Source organism: Drechmeria coniospora, chromosome 03 (assembly GCF_001625195.1).
Source record: "Drechmeria coniospora strain ARSEF 6962 chromosome 03, whole genome shotgun sequence".
NCBI classification, from domain to species: Eukaryota; Fungi; Ascomycota; class Sordariomycetes; order Hypocreales; family Ophiocordycipitaceae; genus Drechmeria; species Drechmeria coniospora.
In genome coordinates this window covers 7,147,097-7,164,534 of record NC_054391.1, presented here as the reverse complement: position 1 = coordinate 7,164,534, position 17,438 = coordinate 7,147,097, and the positions used below count along the sequence as shown (strand labels likewise).

Genomic DNA, 17,438 nt, shown 5'->3' with positions numbered 1-17,438 from the left:
AGCGCGCAACCCACGCCCCCTCCTCCCTTCTTGTTGACTAAGCCGGACGGACTCTTCCCTAATCCGGCGGCGCTTTCCGTCACCGGCACAGCCACCAACACCAATTGGTCATGCTAATACAATACTTGTCTTGTGCATCAACCAATGGTTGTGGTCGTCACTGGGTGCCAGTTGCTGGTTGCTGGTTGCTGGTCGTTGTGGGTTGTCAGTGGTTGTTGTGGTCAATGTTCGGGTAAACGCTGCCTCATTGTCGGCTAAGTCGATGCATCATCATCAGGCACAGCAATAGGAGTATCAATTCCAACGCCCGCAGCCCGTAATGGGACTCATATCACCTATCCCCTACAGTTTTGCTTCTCAAAAGACCAGTTGCAAAAATTCGCAAGCTCTCCATCCGGTCGAGGCAAACGACAACGAGCGACGCACCGTCTCAACGAATGCTGATTCTCCATACCGGATCAACATGCGCCGTGCTCCGATGAGCAGCACGTGACTCACGTCGCCTCGTGCTGGTCAAGTACCTAGGAATCCTACATCAAACCCCCCAATCAGGGTCACCTCCCTACTACGTACCAAAATCTCACTACCAATTTCCCCCCCAGCACAACAGCAGCTCCTAACACGTACTATCCGCCACCAGCTTCGGACCGCCCGTGCTCTTAGCTATTCTACCTGTTACTACCGCCTTGCTACCCTCCTCACTACAGCTCCCGCCACCTCTGGCCAGCCATAGGAGCAGCTGCTCTTTCTCCTCTCTGGCAAAATGAATAGCAAGAATTGGAATGATCGAGCAGATAAAGATTTATTCTTCACCATTTTGTCCGTCAAAAATATTGGCGTCATCAGCGGTGCCGAATGGACGACGATTGGCAATCACATGAGAACGCTCGGGTATGGCTTCACCAATGAGGGATGTCGGTATGTCATTGTGATTCCTTCCTTTGCGCATCTCACACAGCGAGATCCATGCCATCTCGTCTTCTCATCACTTCTCCATCGACCCCGGCGGCCCAGAAGATGCAATGACGTATCCGTCTGACCCCTCCCCTCCACTGCCCTCCAGTTCCTGAGCGAAATAGCGACCATGTCGTGTCTTGGCGCCATCTCAGAGCTTCCATCTCGAGAAGATGACATACTTTATTTTCCCAATGCCTCTCCTCTGCTGTATATATCGTACATGCATGCCTCGTGTTCCCGGGAGTGATGTGGGAGTGACGCGCGTCACTAACAGACTTCGAAATAGTCAACACTTTCAGGGACTGCGAAGGGTCCAGAATAAGATGGAGGCGGACGGCATTATTCCAGAGAACGCCAGACGCATAGATCCAACCCTGAATCCCATCACCAGAAGACCCAGGCCGGGACGGGGCCGCCCTCGGAAGGAGGTGCCTGGAACTGGTCTGCCTGCGCCGGCTGGCCGCGGTATTCCTGCTCCTGTCGAGGGCCAAACACCGGCCCAAGTCCCAGGAACATCCGCAGATTCTCCGCAAGCGCCAGAGCCTGTGCAGTCCACAGATGCTTCGCATCCTGCGCCCGCTTCTGAGCAAGCTCCTGCGGCGACGGCTGGCGAATCCCAGCCACCCCCCGAGACGAAGGCGCAAAATGGTGAGAGCAAAGGGATAGCGCAGCCACGAACTTCCGCTCCTGCCAGTAATCCTACGCAGCCTCCGATTTCTGCGTCGTCTACACGGCCGGACCAGGTCCCTCAGTCTCAAGATGCTGTTGAGACCACGGTAGATGTCCAAGATCCGCACCGCTCCAGGCGAGTGGGTGCCGGCGAAGAAGCTGTACAGGACGACGAGGAAGAGCACCCAGCCAAACGCGTAAAGACTGGATCGCGGGAGATGGGGGCCGAAAGCGAAAACGATGCAGCGCTTGATGACGAAGCAGTCCTCGCTCTTGCCGCCCACAACGGCTCGGAAGCTGCAGATCAGTATGGCTCCGAGTAAGTTTGTTAGCCTTGGAGAGCATCTTGCCCCTGACCAGGATCTAGGTTCGAAAACTATGACGAGGCATAGCATGTCATCGCCGTTGCGTGATTGCTCTTGGCCTCGTAGCCCTGCATCTTTTCGGGGCGCTGTCCTCGTCCTCGCCATACCGTGGCGCACCTTGTTCCGTGTTTTGTATTTGCATAGCTGAATGTGACAAGGAGTTTGCGAGAAGCAGTTGTGGATGGACGACAGGCCCACAAGAGTCTGTATATGTACATAAGCCAACAGCGGAGTGACTATCAATTCCTCCCGTCGAAAAGACTCACTCTTTTTTGCCCTTCGGCTACGACAGTCACCAATGCCGGCCGTGCATTTTTTTTTTTCGTTTCCAGGGTGGACTAGACGCCGAACAGATGTTTCTTTGCTGCTGAGCAACCACACGACCGCGACTACTTTGGTCAGGTCAGTGTTATGGCTTCAACCGCAAGAAGCCACACACAACTTGACCTCCACTCGCCAAACGCAGCCAGCCTCTCCTCCATCTCGCATCGAAAGAAACTTGACAAACGGCAACGCTCGCTCCGCTCTTCAGTCAATCCAGAAACCATGCCTCCAAAGGGATCGAGCCCCTGGGATAGCCCGGTGCTACTCTGTGATCTCGCCGCCTGCTTGTATGAGGCGGCACAACAATCAGGTGCTTTAGACACTGTTGCCAAGGAGAGGATCGAAACACAGCTTCGAGAAATGGGCCATAATGTGTCGTGGAATGCTATTCGGTGCGTACTAGTTTCATCAACTCCCTACTATAAGTAGCCTCCTTTCTTCCCTCAGTTGCCGGCTGTCTTCATCGACAAACGTCACTCGTGACCAGTATTTGCGTTGCGCCTGCCTTTGTGCATCATGCTCGTGTTATGGAAGCATAATGCCGGTGGCAATGGCAAGGAACTGAGGAGCCGCTGAGGAGTTGCTAGTGCAACAACAGCGTACACTGCTCTGAACGAGCGATGCTCACACACCACCGCCCACATCCTAATTTTCTCTGTTCAATTTGGCCCAGCCTTTTTCCAATTGCATCTACTCTACAAGAGTCAGGCTGTTTCCAACTCTTCAAACTCTCTTCCTTCGAAGTGAAGAGATCATTCTCATCCCATGTCTGCAATGCCTGGCCGTCAGCTTATGAAGTGGGATCCTGTTGTTCACCAGGACATCCTCATTGCGCTTTTTCAACATCTCAACATATCTTCGGCAGATATGAACAAGGTTTTGGACGATATGCATGCCAAAGGCTACAGCTTCTCCGAGAGTGCTCTTCGGTACAGTGTTTCTTTGTTTTTCCCCATCTCCCCTGTGACCTTTTTGCAACGAGCGGGTTTGGCATTTCAAATCCACTCGGGTACACACTTCCATCCTCTTTCTGCCATTGCATCTTCCGTTGCATCTTTCCATCCATCCCTCAGCCTGGATCTATCACCTCACGATTGTTCAACAAATTCCCCGACCGACGTATCACCATGTCTAGCATACCTGTCCGCGGCTGGACTGAGAAGTCACACGAAGCTCTCCTTCTCGCCGTCCTGGCGGAGGTCAGGCCCAACAAGGCTGTTCTCACCCAAGTTTCGAGCCGCATGCAGGAGTGGGGATACAGTTATTCCTACGATGCAATCAAGTATTGTCGTCCACTCTCCCCGTGTCCCCTTTTTCTCTTCATCATTCCGCTCGGTTCGCTTCAAGCCGCTGACGTTCCGCCTTATCGTAGCCAGCACATCCAGAAACTTCGTCGTGGCCGCAACATGTCGGCTGGTGGCGGCAGTGTCACTCCCGTGAAGAAAAGAGCTGTCAAGGAAAGCACAAGCCTCAAACGCAAGACGCCATCGAAAGGATATCCGAAAGAGGAATGCGGCGGAAACGTCGATGACGAGACGAACTTTACAGAGTTTCTGAAGAAGGAAGACTCGCCCGATGAGTCCGAGATCATGCCGCCCAGGAAGAGGATCAAGAAAGAGCGCGAGTGAGTGCACAGGTACATTCCCGGGCAACTTGAGCCTAACAGCTTAGTAGCGCCAGTCCCGTCCTGGATGAAGACGAGGAATATGGCACCAATTCCGGCGAGGTGTAGGTTCGCAAGTTTACACCAACTGCCACTTCGGCATCGGAGTTCTTCTATACACTGATGGTTGAGCTGTTGGCGTGCATGAATGGCCTTGGTGATATTCTCGGCTCTTTGCTATACGCGTGGTTCTCAAGAGGAGTGTTGGAGAACCAGACTACGGAACTGGGGCGAAAGAAATTGACACATTAAAACCGTCCCCTCTCCAGCCTTCTTAACCATTCCCATATGCGTAGGGCGCGCGTTGTTTCTTTCTGAACCTGATTGAAGCACGATCCGCTCCATCTATTCTTGCGGAAGAGAGATGCTGGGGATGAAGTACGAGTCAAAAGGAATCACCATGGCGATGCATGTCCACGGAAACAGCTCGCAGCCGAACCACGGGTGCTGCTCACTTCGGAGAGCTGTTTGTTTCCTGAGCAACCGATGATCTGTTCATCTCGAGGTTAGGCCTCTCTATCACCTCTTTCCGTTCCACTCTCCACCAACGCACCATCACAAAACCCCAACAAACGAGCGGAGCACATTTGTCTCAACTTCAACAGCATCGCAACTTATCTCGGTGTAGGACAGCACCCACGGAAATATTGAATTTCTTCTTCTCGCCATCCAGTATTTACGCCGGTGTGTAGTTTTGCGTTCCTGTCCGTTCGTCTGTCTTCTTAAAATGCATTTCATCTTCTCATTGCGCGGGCGGGGTTCAGTTCCTGTTCGCTCTCACAAGCACACCAGCAGCCACTACTTGATCGAGAAGCTGATGGCAAAACCTCATGACAAAAGCTGACAAAGTGTCTATAGCCAACGCATAGAGAAGAGATAAGCAACGGCCCGGTCCTCGTGGTGAAGTTTGACACCAACCATGGCTGGCGGAGACAGAAAGTGGGATGCCGCCGCCGATCGTGATCTCTGCGTCGCCCTCATCGTCAGCAGCCATGAGGGAAGGGTGGTACACAACTGGTCCAAGGTGCACGCCATCCTCCAACAGCTTGGACACTCGTTCACCAAAGAGGCCATCTCGTGAGTGTTTCCCCTCCATCCCCATGCCCGATCTTCCTTGCGCCTCGAGACGATACATTCCCCTCACAGACGGCTGACAGCAAGGTGCCATCGCCTTCACCTTCGTAGTCAGCACTTCAGCAAGGTAGTCATGAAAGACTTCAAGGCGCGTCATGGCGACGCCGCCGCCCTCTCCCTCGCCCTCGCCGCTACCGTATCCGATGCAGGACCTTCGACGCCCGAGCCGGCTTCAAAGTCGTCCCGAAAGCGAAAGCTAGCGAGTTCGTCCAAGACTCCGACGAAGCGTTCCCTGGCCGAGCCACGCTGCGACGACGATGAGAAGGAGATGGCCAAATACGACGATGAAGAATATGACAACGTCGGAGGTGATGGCTCGGTTCCTACCCCTTGTGTACGGAAGAGGGTCAAGAACGTCGCCATAGACGCGGCCAACCTCATCAAGAAGGAGAGGGAGGGTGCTATTGTCCGATCCCTCAGGTACCAGGCGACCAACGTGTTGGAGTGAGCCATCGAGCAGGCTTCTGGCCGCCCTCTGGCTAGACTGCCAGACCGGATGAAGATGACAGATTCGGTCGCAGGCATTCAAGGGGCATCTAGACACACTGGAGCGGACGGGGCGGGACTATCGAGGCAGAGCTAGTTGCCAATGATCAAAGTGTGTGTCGAGAAGTCTAGGTTTTACGTGCACCTCATTCGCTCAAGCACGCTCGTGAGGATGGCGCGAGGACGGTCCGTATCGTGCGCAGGTGCAATTTTTACCGAGCGAGTATCTTGGCAACTGGTGCCATTTGCCGCAGCTGGGACAGTCGTAATCAGCAGCATGATCAGCATCACCCTTCCACAGCATCATCATTGGCACCATCCCAGAACCTCCTGTGTCGCCAACGGCAGGCAACCGTCGTCTGATCTGCCTAGCACCGCTGCTCAATGCACCACGTAATGCAACACAAAGCAGCTCGTGCCGCTGGAACCGGTGTCTTGTGCGTACCAGGCTACCCAGTTGCTAGGATAGTAGTATAGTATTTCCTCCGCATGGAAGGGAATGGATCCCAAGGCCAACACCGCAACGCCCTGCATCCTCGGAGCGTGAAAAATCATTTCGGACTACGGCTGTCGAGCCGATGCCCTTCACTCGAGCCTTTCTTGTCCGGCGCCTTGGACTTCTCGTCCGTCTCGCCCTTTCTCTTGACAGTCCCACGAAGGCTCTGTCCTTGACCAGCAAAATGAGGCCTCTGCGCCGCTTCCTTTTCCAGCTTCCTATCCTCATCCGTCTTGACCGGCTTCAGCTCGTAGCCGAAAAAGAGTTTGTTCGGCGACAAGCGCAGCGGAGCAGCCGTTCCAACGTGCCGTTTCGGGAGTGCCGACGAATCCTCCAGCACGGGCGTCGCGGGCTTCGGTGTCGGGTTCTTGCTCCCCCTCTTGGTAAGTCGCTGGCCGTCGCCACGGAAGTTGGTGGTGTTGCTCGTCGCCGACGGAGCGATGGCGCTGTAGTTGATGGCTTGAGCCATAGTGCCCTGGTGGTGCAAGATGCCCCCGGCGGGGACGCCAGCTCGGGCGCTGCGCGGAGTGCTGGTACCGCTCTTCCTCTCGGGCTCAACGTAGCCAACAGGAGGGGCAAACTCGACAGACACGTCCGTCTCGATCATGCAAACGCCCATCTTGTCCGTCTCCGGCTTGACGTCCAAAACGGCGACGTGGTAGATCTCATCGTTGTACTCAAAGTTGAACACGTCGCCCTTGGTGAGGGTGGCGAAGTTCCTGAAGGCTCTCTCGAGAACGGCCTTGGGGTCGCTGATGTCGAGGAAGGCGACCGACTGCGGTTGCAGCTTGACCATCTTGGCAAGTTCGAGCGACGTCGTCCGGATCTGGATCATGTCACCGACGTCCATGGCCAGCGTCTCCATCATCTTGGGATCTGTCAGCTGCTGCTTCGTCGTCATGCCCTTACGAGACGAGACGGGAGCTAGCACGAACCCACTGCGGAATGTACGCCCGTCCCTCTTCGGCGATGAACTCGAGCACGCCGGCGTGGGAATGCTTGCCCTTCTCGCCGTTGATGAGCTCCATCAAGAGCGGCCACTGGACGTGTAGCTTGGAGACCTTGTCCAGGGCAGACGGGGGCAGGATCACCTTGGATCCGTAGTTGAGTTCCGGCCGTTCGGAGCCAGGCGCCATGATGACGGGGTAGCATCGGTAGTACTCGTCGAAACGCTGGATCATGGGTCGCCTGCCATGGCGGGCCATGTTGTAGAGGTGATCGGGGTTTCCGGCATAGAAACCGCCGCCGTAGGGGGAATACTGGCAACGGGTCAGAGGCAGAGGCACATTGAAGAAGAGGGGCGGCGATGGGATGAGGTGATGGGCAACGAACCATGGTGGAAGCCTAATGCCGACTCGCGATATCGGTCCGGCCGTCGGTGGCGACGTTTGCTGGTACGATTCAGTGCGCTACAGTCCACCAACTCCAACTGCAACTGCCACAGACTCTCCAACACCAAGTTGGCGTCTGCAAGGTTGATGCGTAAGGCGGCACAGGGCAGTCCAGTAAGCTGTGTCGAGCAGTGATGGTGAGCTGAGCTGGTTGGGCTTTGGAGGCAACTGGTGACGAAAGGCAAGGTTAGAAGTCGTACCCGAGTTGCAGAGTAGGGGTTGGCGTGCTCCGGTAGCTAAGCCAAGTACATGTACAGTTACGTACAAGGACGGCTGTAGGTGCAAGTATAGTGTACTTGGAAGTACTGTGCCTCTTGCAGCACTTTGTAAGTAGTTCCTTTTTTAATAGTTTGCGGTATTACTCCGTACAGTACGGAGTACGGAGTGCTGCAATCCATTTGCGGAGTACTTGGAGCATTACTTGAACACTTGGGGAATGACGCATGCTGAGCGAAAGCCTGTGGCGCTCCTCATTGCTGCCTCCGGCACTGAAAATAATCCGCTGACCAGTCAGCTTCTGCCATTCGTCGACCTCGACGCTTTGGCCGAGGCGACATAGCTGGCAGCACCATCGACGTGGGAAACGTCCCCTCGACCTTCCGCCTTTCTTACCTCCCCCCAATTCATCCATTCACTTTCGCAAGAAAGGGAGCTAATAGGGCTCTTCGGCCTGCCATGGCATCGAGATACTCGGCCGCTCGGCCGAAGCGTGATGGCGAGAACTTTGCGCGCACCCATCACAATGAGGACGAACCCGACAACAAGCGAGTCAAGTTCGACGTGCGGAATCCTTCGACTTTGGCTGCCGAGGCCCGCGAGGACGATGCCGTCCTCGACGCAGACGTCATCGGCGGCAGCGGGGTCACGAAGAGAGGGGCGGTGAATCTCGACGGCTACGACAGCGATTCGGACAATGAGACATTCAACACCCGGGCCGCAAGTCGAAAGAAAGGCGACGTCAATATCTTGGAGCAGCTCGACAACTACAACGCCGCAAGCGGCGGTGCCCTCGGTGAGAATGGCAAGGCCGGCAGCCTCGAGTCGGGCGAGGGGAAGGACGAGCAGGACGACGACGAGGACGAAGACATGTTTGCGACGGTGGATGAAGCTCCAGCGAAGGAGGCCGATCCAGAATCGGGAGATTTCGACAAGTCTGGGCGAAAGCAAAAGGCTGTACGCTTCCTCGACGCCTCGGAAATCGGAGGGCAGGTGGAAGAAAGCAAGAGCGGCGGGCGTGTGAGGCTCGACGAGAACGAGAGCAGCGACGACGATTCCGACGCAGAACTTGCCATTCAGGAGGAGGGTCTGGACGAGGAGGTCGGCGCCGGCGGCCTGAAGCGTAATGCGCCCAAGGTGGAGGCCTTCAACCTAAGGGAGGAAATGGAAGAAGGCCAGTTTGACCAGGCGGGAAACTTTGTCCGCAAAGCCGGGGATCCCGATGCAGTCCACGACAGCTGGCTCCAAGGGCTGAGCAAAAAGGACCTGAAGAAGGCGGCCGAAGCACACAGGAGACGTGAAGGGGAGGCTCGGAAACAGCGGCTCGAGGAGGACGACGTGCTGGTGTCGGATCTGCTGACGATGCTCATTCTGCAGCTCGAAAGGGTCGAAACCCCCCTCGAGGCTCTGGCGCGTCTAGGGAAGAAGCAAACGAAGGCGAAAAAAATACCCATGTGGAAGCGCAAGAAGATGAGCAAAGCCGCCGAGGACATCGAGGTCGACGCGGATGCCGTCGGCGATGCCGAGCAGGTCCGGATCAAGGAATCGATCAACGCCATCACGGACGCGGCCGACAAGCTTCTGAGCCGAGATTTCGACGACGTATACGAGCAGGAGAGGGAGCTCCTCATTCGCGCGTTCCAGCGTGAGACTGGCGAGGACTGGCTGGAACCGGAAGCCAAGCGCGGGGATGACGATCAAACCGGCAACGAAACCGCCGACGGCAGCAAAACGTGGGAGTTTCGCTGGACCGACGGACGCGACGGGGCCACCCAAGGTCCCTTTGACGAAGCCATGATGAAGGCCTGGCAGGATGCCGGCTACTTCGGACAAGGCGTCGAGTTCCGACCGACGGATGGCAGTGACGCCTGGAGTTCGACCATGTCGTTTGTCTGACCCGTCCCGTCGACGGCAGGAGGAAGCAGTAAAATGCAAACGTCGTCGACCGTGCGCGGTTTCACTCGCTGCCGCATGGGGGTCCTTTGCGCGACAATTCGCCGTGACGGGACAGCATGGTGACCCCCATGGACGCCGCAGCATGGACGGAGCGGCTGGTCCCGACCCTGTCTTGGCCCAAGCGTACGAATTACAGGCAAGCCGTGACGATGTCCCGGTATTACAAGTACTAGCGCACCCGATTCGTTGCCGAACTCGGAACGACGAGCACCTTTTGCTGGTGGACCGTCCTTCGACTAGTATCGCCCACCGTCATGAGCCAAGAACCAACTACTTACACCTAGGTAGCCACTGATCAATCAGCACGCGTTGCGTCTCGTGTGTGTCGCAATGACGGGCTCGTTGACTCAACAACACACCGGGGTTTTGTTGGGCGATTCATGGCATTGGTAAACCCACGTACCCACCTACACCTTCACCTAGTACTGCACACCACCATACCACTACACCTACCTTGGTACTGTAGGTACTCTCCTGTAGTATTAATTGCCTACAGGTAGTACTCCAAGTACTTACCAGTAGGCACGTAACCCGTCGTCATCGCCAGATAGTCCGTGGTGACTGTCACATACACTGGAGTCCAAGACTCCAACATGTATGTACTGTACTGTAGGTAGCATTGCGGTACCCACACTCGCATGTCCTTGCAAACAGGTGTGCTTACAGTTCTTGTACTTGTATACTTGCAACTACAGTAAGTAAGTAAGTACGGCACATATATGTATTACTGTACTTAAGTACACTTGCGAAGGACAGTTTTGGTATTATCTCATATCAGTAGTATTAATAGCAGGTATTATTAATACTCCGTACTGTACTCCGTAGAGTACAGTACAATGTAAAAATCAAGTCGACATGTAGCACTCGCCCACGTGGGTGTGCACTAAATACTTACAATTCCTTATACCGGTGGCAAGTGCCCCATCGCCGCCAAGTGATATCCACTAATTGTAACCTGACGTTTACCCCTCCTGACGTGCCCCGTTCCGTACGTTTGCAGTTCTACCTAAGTACAACGTACACTTGCTCATACTTAAGTAAGTACACCATACCTGCAAGTACACTACATGTACTTTCAGGGAGTAGGAGTACTGTACGGAGTAATTGTAAATACAAGTACGTGTGCTTCACTGCCTGCACATGTGCCGAGTACTCCGTTCATGTACTACTTACTCTGTACTGTAGGTAGTACTTACCTATCGGACTGCTCGTACGTTTTGGTGGGCTTGATGGAGCCACCAACTCCACCTGATCCAGTATATGACGCATCTTGCGTATGACCAAGCTTTGCCGATCGCCACCTTCGGTGGCGAAGCCCTCCCAGATGTATTGACAAAACAGTAAATGCAGCAAATGTACGGAGTTAGTAAGTTCATTTACTTATACTCCCATCCATTCTCCGTGCTCGAGACGGCATGGAGTACTCCGTAGATGCTGTGCATCTCCGCTCAACATGAACGCCGCAATTCCCAAGTAACTCTCCTGTACAAGTACAAGCAACTAGGTACCTATTGGCTATTACCAACCAGGTTCGTACAGTGCCGTGTGCGAGCCTGTCTGTGCATGTAGGTACTATCTACCCGCGACCCCGTATTCCGACCATATGCAAGAACGGGCGAGAACTCGCGCACGCACCGGTATTAGTAGGTAGCCAACTTCCGTCGAGGATATGAAGCTTGGCAGGCCTCTTGTACAAGCAACTACAGCAAGCACTGACAGTTACGAAAGAATGGTGCGAGGTACAGTATGTGTAGATGCTGTACTGTAAGCGTATCCCCATGCAACTACTAATACTGTGCTCCGTAGAACCACTAAGTAGGTGCTTACACTTCCGGAGTACGGCGGCGTACTGCGGTACTTACTTCAGTCAAACGCACATTACATGTTGGTTGGTACTTAAGTACAGTACGGCACTGCACTGTACTGATAACAGGTACTCAGGATGCTTGTATCAGCTACCCACCAATACCACCAGCTCTGATAGGCATCATGCAAAGCACACCCTCCAGCGGAGGGGTGAGGGGCAGTCCAGCCATTCGGCAGCATCCACCTCCCCCCTCCAAACCACTCCTCCGTTGTCCAGTGGCAAGCAGAGACGTCAACCCGCCTGCTGCAGGTACCTTGGTACCTAGGCGTACTCCTCGGTGTACTGTACATGGCCGTTCACCTGGTTGTAATCGTGCAAGGTACACTTACATAATTTTCCCCTCCCCTACCCCTCCATTTCTAGCCTCTTCGTTCCGCTCATCCGCCGATTCTTTCCTCCTCGCACACACTACAACTACGCTCCTACGAGAACAACACACCTTGTGCTTCTAATCCTCTCTCCGGTAAGACTTGGAATGCTTTCAGCCTGTATCCCTTACCCTCGCGCCAGCTCCTTTGCTCCTATCGACCGCCACGATGACGATTGATTGCTTTCTCCCCGCGCCGTGTCCCTTCTCCCTCTAACCTTCACCTCGTAGTACCTCCAACGCATTCCGAAATGGCTCCCATCAAGGTTGGCATCAACGGTTTCGGCCGCATCGGCCGCATCGTTTTCCGCAATGCCATTGAGCATCAAGACATCCAGGTCGTCGCTGTCAACGACCCCTTCATCGAGACGAAATACGCTGTGAGTGTCCCACCCCCTTCTGCCTGCCAGCCATGATGGCACTGCCCCTCCCCCTCCCCTCCCCCTCCCCGTTACGCCGCCGCCCTGGAATCGAACCCCTCCTTGGCGCCGCCTGCGTTTCGATAGAGAGCGTAACCTCACCGCTGCCACGCAATGCTTCGACTGTTCCTCTCGTCCGCTCTCGCTCGCAGCCTGCTAACCTGCTCGCCCGCAGGAATACATGCTCAAGTATGACTCTTCCCACGGCGTCTTCAAGGGCGACATTGCCGTCGACGGCAAGGACCTTGTCGTCAACGGCTCCAAGGTCAAGTTCTACTCCGAGCGCGACCCCGCCGCCATTCCCTGGAAGGAGACGGGTGCCGAATACATCGTCGAGTCCACCGGTGTCTTCACCACGACCGACAAGGCCAAGGCTCACATGGCTGGCGGTGCCAAGAAGGTCATCATCTCTGCTCCCTCCGCCGATGCCCCCATGTACGTGATGGGCGTCAACGAGAACACCTATGACGGCAAGGCCGACGTCATCTCCAACGCCTCCTGCACCACCAACTGCCTGGCTCCCCTCGCCAAGGTCATCAACGACAAGTTCACCATTATCGAGGGTCTCATGACTACCGTCCACTCCTACACCGCCACCCAGAAGACCGTCGACGGTCCCTCTGGCAAGGACTGGCGCGGCGGCCGCGGCGCTGCCCAGAACATCATTCCCAGCAGCACCGGCGCCGCCAAGGCCGTCGGCAAGGTCATCCCCGCCCTCAACGGCAAGCTCACCGGCATGTCCATGCGCGTGCCCACCGCCAACGTCTCGGTTGTCGACTTGACTGTGCGCATCGAGAAGGCCGCTTCGTACGACCAGATCAAGCAGGTCATCAAGGAGGCTGCCAACGGACCCCTCAAGGGCATCCTCGCCTATACCGAGGACGACGTGGTCTCGAGCGACATGAACGGCAACACCAACTCGTCCATCTTCGATGCCAAGGCCGGCATCTCCCTGAACGACAACTTCGTCAAGCTGGTTTCCTGGTACGACAACGAGTGGGGCTACTCCCGACGTGTTCTCGATCTCCTGGCCTACATCGCCAAGGTCGATGCCGGCAAGTAAAGGCTACGCTACATGCACATGCACGTCACCTAGTAAAATAGTATAAGCAGAGGACCCTGGTCAAGTAGTAGCCGACATGGACGGCATCATTCCGTGCTTAGGTAGTCTTGGTCGAAAAGAACAAGTGTCTATATACTGAACAGAGCACCAACGTTTACATGATTTGCTCCCGGACCCCGTGCAACCAGGTTCGTGCACTAAACTGCTCATCACGAGCTATTATGTGGCCTGATTTGAGTGGAAGGGTGTCATCGCTATGGACTTTTGAATATTGCAAGTCTCTTATCTATCTGGTTATGTCCATGGTTTCCTCCGCACCTGGGCCGCATGGATGCAAAGACAGCTAGGGAAGTGGCGGGATGGACTGTTGCAAATATAAAACAATCCAGAAAGAAAGAAGTGAAAAGTTTGCCCTACTCGGCCGGCATGGTTGGTCAGCCGAGGGATGGGATATCATCGCAAATGAACAGTGCAACGTTAAAACGTAAAGAAAAGGTTTCCATCGACATATGAAGTCGCTTCCGGTAATCATCCTAGACATGTTCCCACCCCTCACGCACGCATTCTAGGCCCAGATATTGATGCCCACACCCAGCGAGTTGGAGTGAGTTAGGGGGTCGTGAGGGTAAGGGTATGGGTGCCGTGTGCGAGAGTATGGGTGAGTATTAGGATGCCGAGCAGTTGCCTGCGGGAGGCAGTAGCTTTCGTGGCCGCCTTAACTCATATTCCGCAAGCCTGGCCTGCAGGGTTACTTGTAACAATGAACCTAACGTGCTCGATTTGATGCTTCCGGACGACAGGCGATGCGGACCGTGGCCAGCTGTGCCATGATATGACAATGGCATGTCGTCCTCCCCACCCAGCCATTCTTCTCCCTCCCTCACCCTGTCCGTTCATGTTGCGTAGCTGACCCAGCTTTGGCCGCAGCCATCAAATGCGGTTGCGTTGCAGCGGCGGCCTGATGTGCCGGCAACAGGTGTGCAGGATCCCGCCATCCCGTTGGGGCACCATTTAGATGCTTCCAGGCTGGATTGGCCAAGATTGCTTTATGACTGGCTCCTGAGTCCACTCCACATTCTCCTCGGCGCACCATTTCTTCAATATGTTAAAGGCCACCTTGGTCACCTCGTCGATGGTGTACCACGGCGACAGCTCCACGCGCAACTCGGGGTTCTCCGTGTTGGCGTTCAGCTCCCGTATCATGGGCCACAGCCGCGCTCTCTTTCGCTCGCGCACGAGCAAATCGTCAATGTTGGTGTGCTTGGACGCATTGTCCATGTTCGCGTAGCACTTGAGCAACTCGTCTAGGCAAACGGCGTGGATGAGCAGCAGGAGCATAAACGGTGGCTGCGTGCTCATCAGCTCGTCCCTCCGCATCTCGTTCTGCAGAAACTCTAGGAGAGGCAGCATGCTGCTCCAGCCCGTGTGATCGGGCTTTTTGCTCTGCAAACGGCATTTCAGGTTGGTGGCCTGGAAGGCCATGGAGAAGGCCAAAATGCCCTCCAGACTGAGCACGTATCCCAGCTTCGCCTTGGAGGAGTCGGCAGCTTTGCCCTTGGCGCTCGTCGTGCTTTCGCGGTGACTCCTCATGACGAGATCTGCGTTGTGCTTCAGATCCTTTGCCTTCCTCTGCAACCGGTCGGCTTTCTCCTGCAACGTCGCGATATCTCGGGGATGCTGCTTCCAGCCCGACGACTCCGGCCCATTCGACTTTCGGTCTGCAGATGCCGAGGTCTTCGGCGTCGCGTTGATCGCATCGCTGGGCGTTTGCGCCAACGAGTTTTCCGAGCCAACGCGAGACATGTTTGTCGACTTCCTGGACGGCGTCGACGGCGCAGCCGTGAGACGCGAGCTATCCGATGTTCGCGGCCTCTTCGCGGCGACGGACTCGGGCACGGACTCGGCCGCGGCGACGGTGCGTTTTCTTGCCGGGGGCAACGTCTCGTCGCTAGTTTCACGCTGCCGTTTTTGCCCATCCTTTCGACTTGTCGGCACGGCCAGTATTTTTCTGAGCGAGTGTCGCAGTGGCTTTGGTATGGAGAGTGTCACGATCAATCGCCTGCGATGACCCAGCTTCGAGGACTCGTCATCCCCCTTGTCGGCCGTCGGTCTCCTCTCAGCCTCATACGCGCCCATGTGGTTCTTTGCCCTGTCATCGGTCGAATCGGACGATCCCTTCTTCCTTTTCCGAAGTTCCGCCTCCACGACAGGCGGCAATGTGGGGGAGAGCAACGGTGGCAGTATCATGGACGATCGGGCATTCTTACTTCCAGATGCTCCATCCGGTTTCTTGGTCTTGGAAACGGCCGATGAGCCATCGACAAAGTCATACTTCTTCCGCCGCTCCTTTCTCGTTTCTTCACCTGCGCGATTCCTGTACTGGCTGTCAAAGCTCAAGTGCAAGGGCGACAGCAACGGGGGCACGGATGATTTGACGGCGTCTGGCTTCGTCGGCGTGTCCCGGCTGCCCGCTCCCGGGTTTGCATGAGCCCCGTTGACCGATTCGTCTCGTTGGCGCGCTGCGGGTGAGAGGTTTCGGCTGGAGTTGACGGTGCCTTTGAGGGTGGCCTTTCCACTCGTCAAGGAGTTCGACGCGGGGGACTTGTCATCTTTCTGTTGAGACGCATCGCGCGCGTTAGGTTGGAGTCGATCTTTGCGACGTTGCGTGTCGTCATGATGCTGCAGCCTTTCATCCATCGGTCGTCTCTCGTCGGGCTTGGAACGTTTCTGCGGTCGGACTTCCTCTTCATTGTCGGCCAAGCGCTTCTTGGCCACTGGCGAGGAGGACTTGGGCGGTAACGCGGGCGGTTTCGGCGGCAATCTAGGCATGGTTAGCAAGTTCAATCATTCTAGATGGCCGTGCGGCGTTCGAACCTTTGGTCCACAGCGACTTCACGAGGTGGCCGTTGCTTCCCATCGGCCGGTGCGTGTGCTCCGTGCGCATCACGAAGGTCGCGTGCTTTGGCCTCGAGGGAAGGAGCCCCCAAACCACGTGAGGACTTCTGCTCCGCATTGGCTGCAGTCGCCATGTTGGCTCTATCCGGTGTTGCCGCAGCCGGGGTGCTGGCAGTCCGTTCGGTCTCCGACTTCCTAGCAGCAGAATGATCTGGCGGGGAGGAAGAGGAGGGGAGGGCCGTCTTTTTATTCTTGTAGTCGCTCAGCGACAGCTTCTTCTTCTCCACACCGGACCTGGCCAGGGCGGCGACCTCGCGAGGGACGGGCTTGGGCGGCTCCTCTCGCATGTCGTAGTAGGATCGGGTGAGCAGCGTGCCGCGGTCGGCTTGGGACACGAGTGTCATATACTGCAGGCGGGTATTGTGCCATTCCTCGAAGCGCGAACTCTTGATGGCTTCGTGCGCAGCGTCCTGGTGGCGCGGACGGAATCGCCAGTGCGGGTTGTACGAGAGGTGATGAGGTTTCTCTGGCAGAACATGCTGGGACAGCGACTCGACTGTCTTGGCCGCAGCATCCATGGTTCGAAGGGCCGGACCATGCCGGAAGGCAGGAACACGACGGTTGGCGGCCGAGCGCGCGCAAGAGCAGTCGGCGTCCAAGTTCGGCGTTATGTATCGAGCTTCGGGGTTCGAGCGGAATTGCTATGAGCTTGACGCGAGAGGAGCGGGTGGAGCGCGGAGGAGACGTGGTGCAGCTGACAACCGCGTGTGAAAAAGTGCGTTTCGTGCGTCGTGCGTGTTGCTCTTCGGCAGGTCAAGGCGGTCGTCGAATTCGGGTGGGCGTCGCGTGCTCGGTAGCTCACGTACGGTACGAGCATCCAGGCATCAGGAGAGAGAGGAGAGAGAGATGCGGTGAGGAAACGGGAGCCGCAAAGACGCACCAACGCAGGTGCTAACAAGGCATCGGGTCGCGGCGAGACGCTGTCGAGTGAGCGAGAAAGGGATGAGCCGGGCAGAAACAAAGCGGTGCCGAAGGTGTGCCTCTTTGTCGTCGGCAGGCAACAATGGGCGGCGGTGCTTGACGCTCGGAAATGATTTTATTCGAAAGCGGGAGATGCTTCGGGCGACGGGACGGGTTAGAAGAGAGTCTGGGTCTCGCGATCGAGCGAGC

General features: G+C 56.0%; 7 protein-coding genes across 7 annotated transcripts; 5 read left to right on the top strand and 2 right to left on the bottom strand.

The window, feature by feature from the left end:
- Positions 1-763: 763 nt before the first annotated feature.
- On the top strand, positions 764-2,854 carry DCS_07727 (uncharacterized protein; the record flags this gene model as incomplete). The annotated part of the gene is made up of 4 exons (XM_040805011.1): positions 764-918; positions 1,244-1,945; positions 2,345-2,707; positions 2,803-2,854. 4 exons carry the CDS (start codon positions 764-766, stop codon positions 2,852-2,854), a joined length of 1,272 nt encoding a protein of 423 aa, XP_040655115.1.
- Positions 2,855-3,442: 588 nt separating this feature from the next.
- DCS_07726 (uncharacterized protein) lies at positions 3,443-4,047 on the top strand (the record flags this gene model as incomplete). Its single annotated transcript, XM_040805010.1, has 2 exons — positions 3,443-3,939; positions 3,990-4,047. 2 exons carry the CDS (start codon positions 3,443-3,445, stop codon positions 4,045-4,047), a joined length of 555 nt encoding a protein of 184 aa, XP_040655114.1.
- An 850-nt stretch (positions 4,048-4,897) lies between these two features.
- DCS_07725 (uncharacterized protein) lies at positions 4,898-5,560 on the top strand (the record flags this gene model as incomplete). Its single annotated transcript, XM_040805009.1, has 2 exons — positions 4,898-5,055; positions 5,164-5,560. The coding sequence occupies 2 exons, from the start codon at positions 4,898-4,900 to the stop codon at positions 5,558-5,560; spliced, it is 555 nt and encodes a 184-aa protein (XP_040655113.1).
- A 589-nt stretch (positions 5,561-6,149) lies between these two features.
- Positions 6,150-7,299, bottom strand: DCS_07724 (Ubiquitin fusion degradation protein 1; the record flags this gene model as incomplete). Its single annotated transcript, XM_040805008.1, has 2 exons — positions 6,150-6,980; positions 7,030-7,299. 2 exons carry the CDS (start codon positions 7,297-7,299, stop codon positions 6,150-6,152), a joined length of 1,101 nt encoding a protein of 366 aa, XP_040655112.1.
- Positions 7,300-8,160: 861 nt separating this feature from the next.
- Positions 8,161-9,597, top strand: DCS_07723 (Lin1 family protein; the record flags this gene model as incomplete). The annotated part of the gene is made up of 1 exon (XM_040805007.1): positions 8,161-9,597. One exon carries the CDS (start codon positions 8,161-8,163, stop codon positions 9,595-9,597), a length of 1,437 nt encoding a protein of 478 aa, XP_040655111.1.
- A 2,545-nt stretch (positions 9,598-12,142) lies between these two features.
- Positions 12,143-13,373, top strand: DCS_07722 (glyceraldehyde-3-phosphate dehydrogenase; the record flags this gene model as incomplete). Its single annotated transcript, XM_040805006.1, has 2 exons — positions 12,143-12,271; positions 12,486-13,373. The coding sequence occupies 2 exons, from the start codon at positions 12,143-12,145 to the stop codon at positions 13,371-13,373; spliced, it is 1,017 nt and encodes a 338-aa protein (XP_040655110.1).
- Positions 13,374-14,384: 1,011 nt separating this feature from the next.
- Positions 14,385-16,846, bottom strand: DCS_07721 (uncharacterized protein; the record flags this gene model as incomplete). The annotated part of the gene is made up of 2 exons (XM_040805005.1): positions 14,385-16,194; positions 16,248-16,846. The coding sequence occupies 2 exons, from the start codon at positions 16,844-16,846 to the stop codon at positions 14,385-14,387; spliced, it is 2,409 nt and encodes an 802-aa protein (XP_040655109.1).
- Between the last annotated feature and the right edge of the window lie 592 nt (positions 16,847-17,438).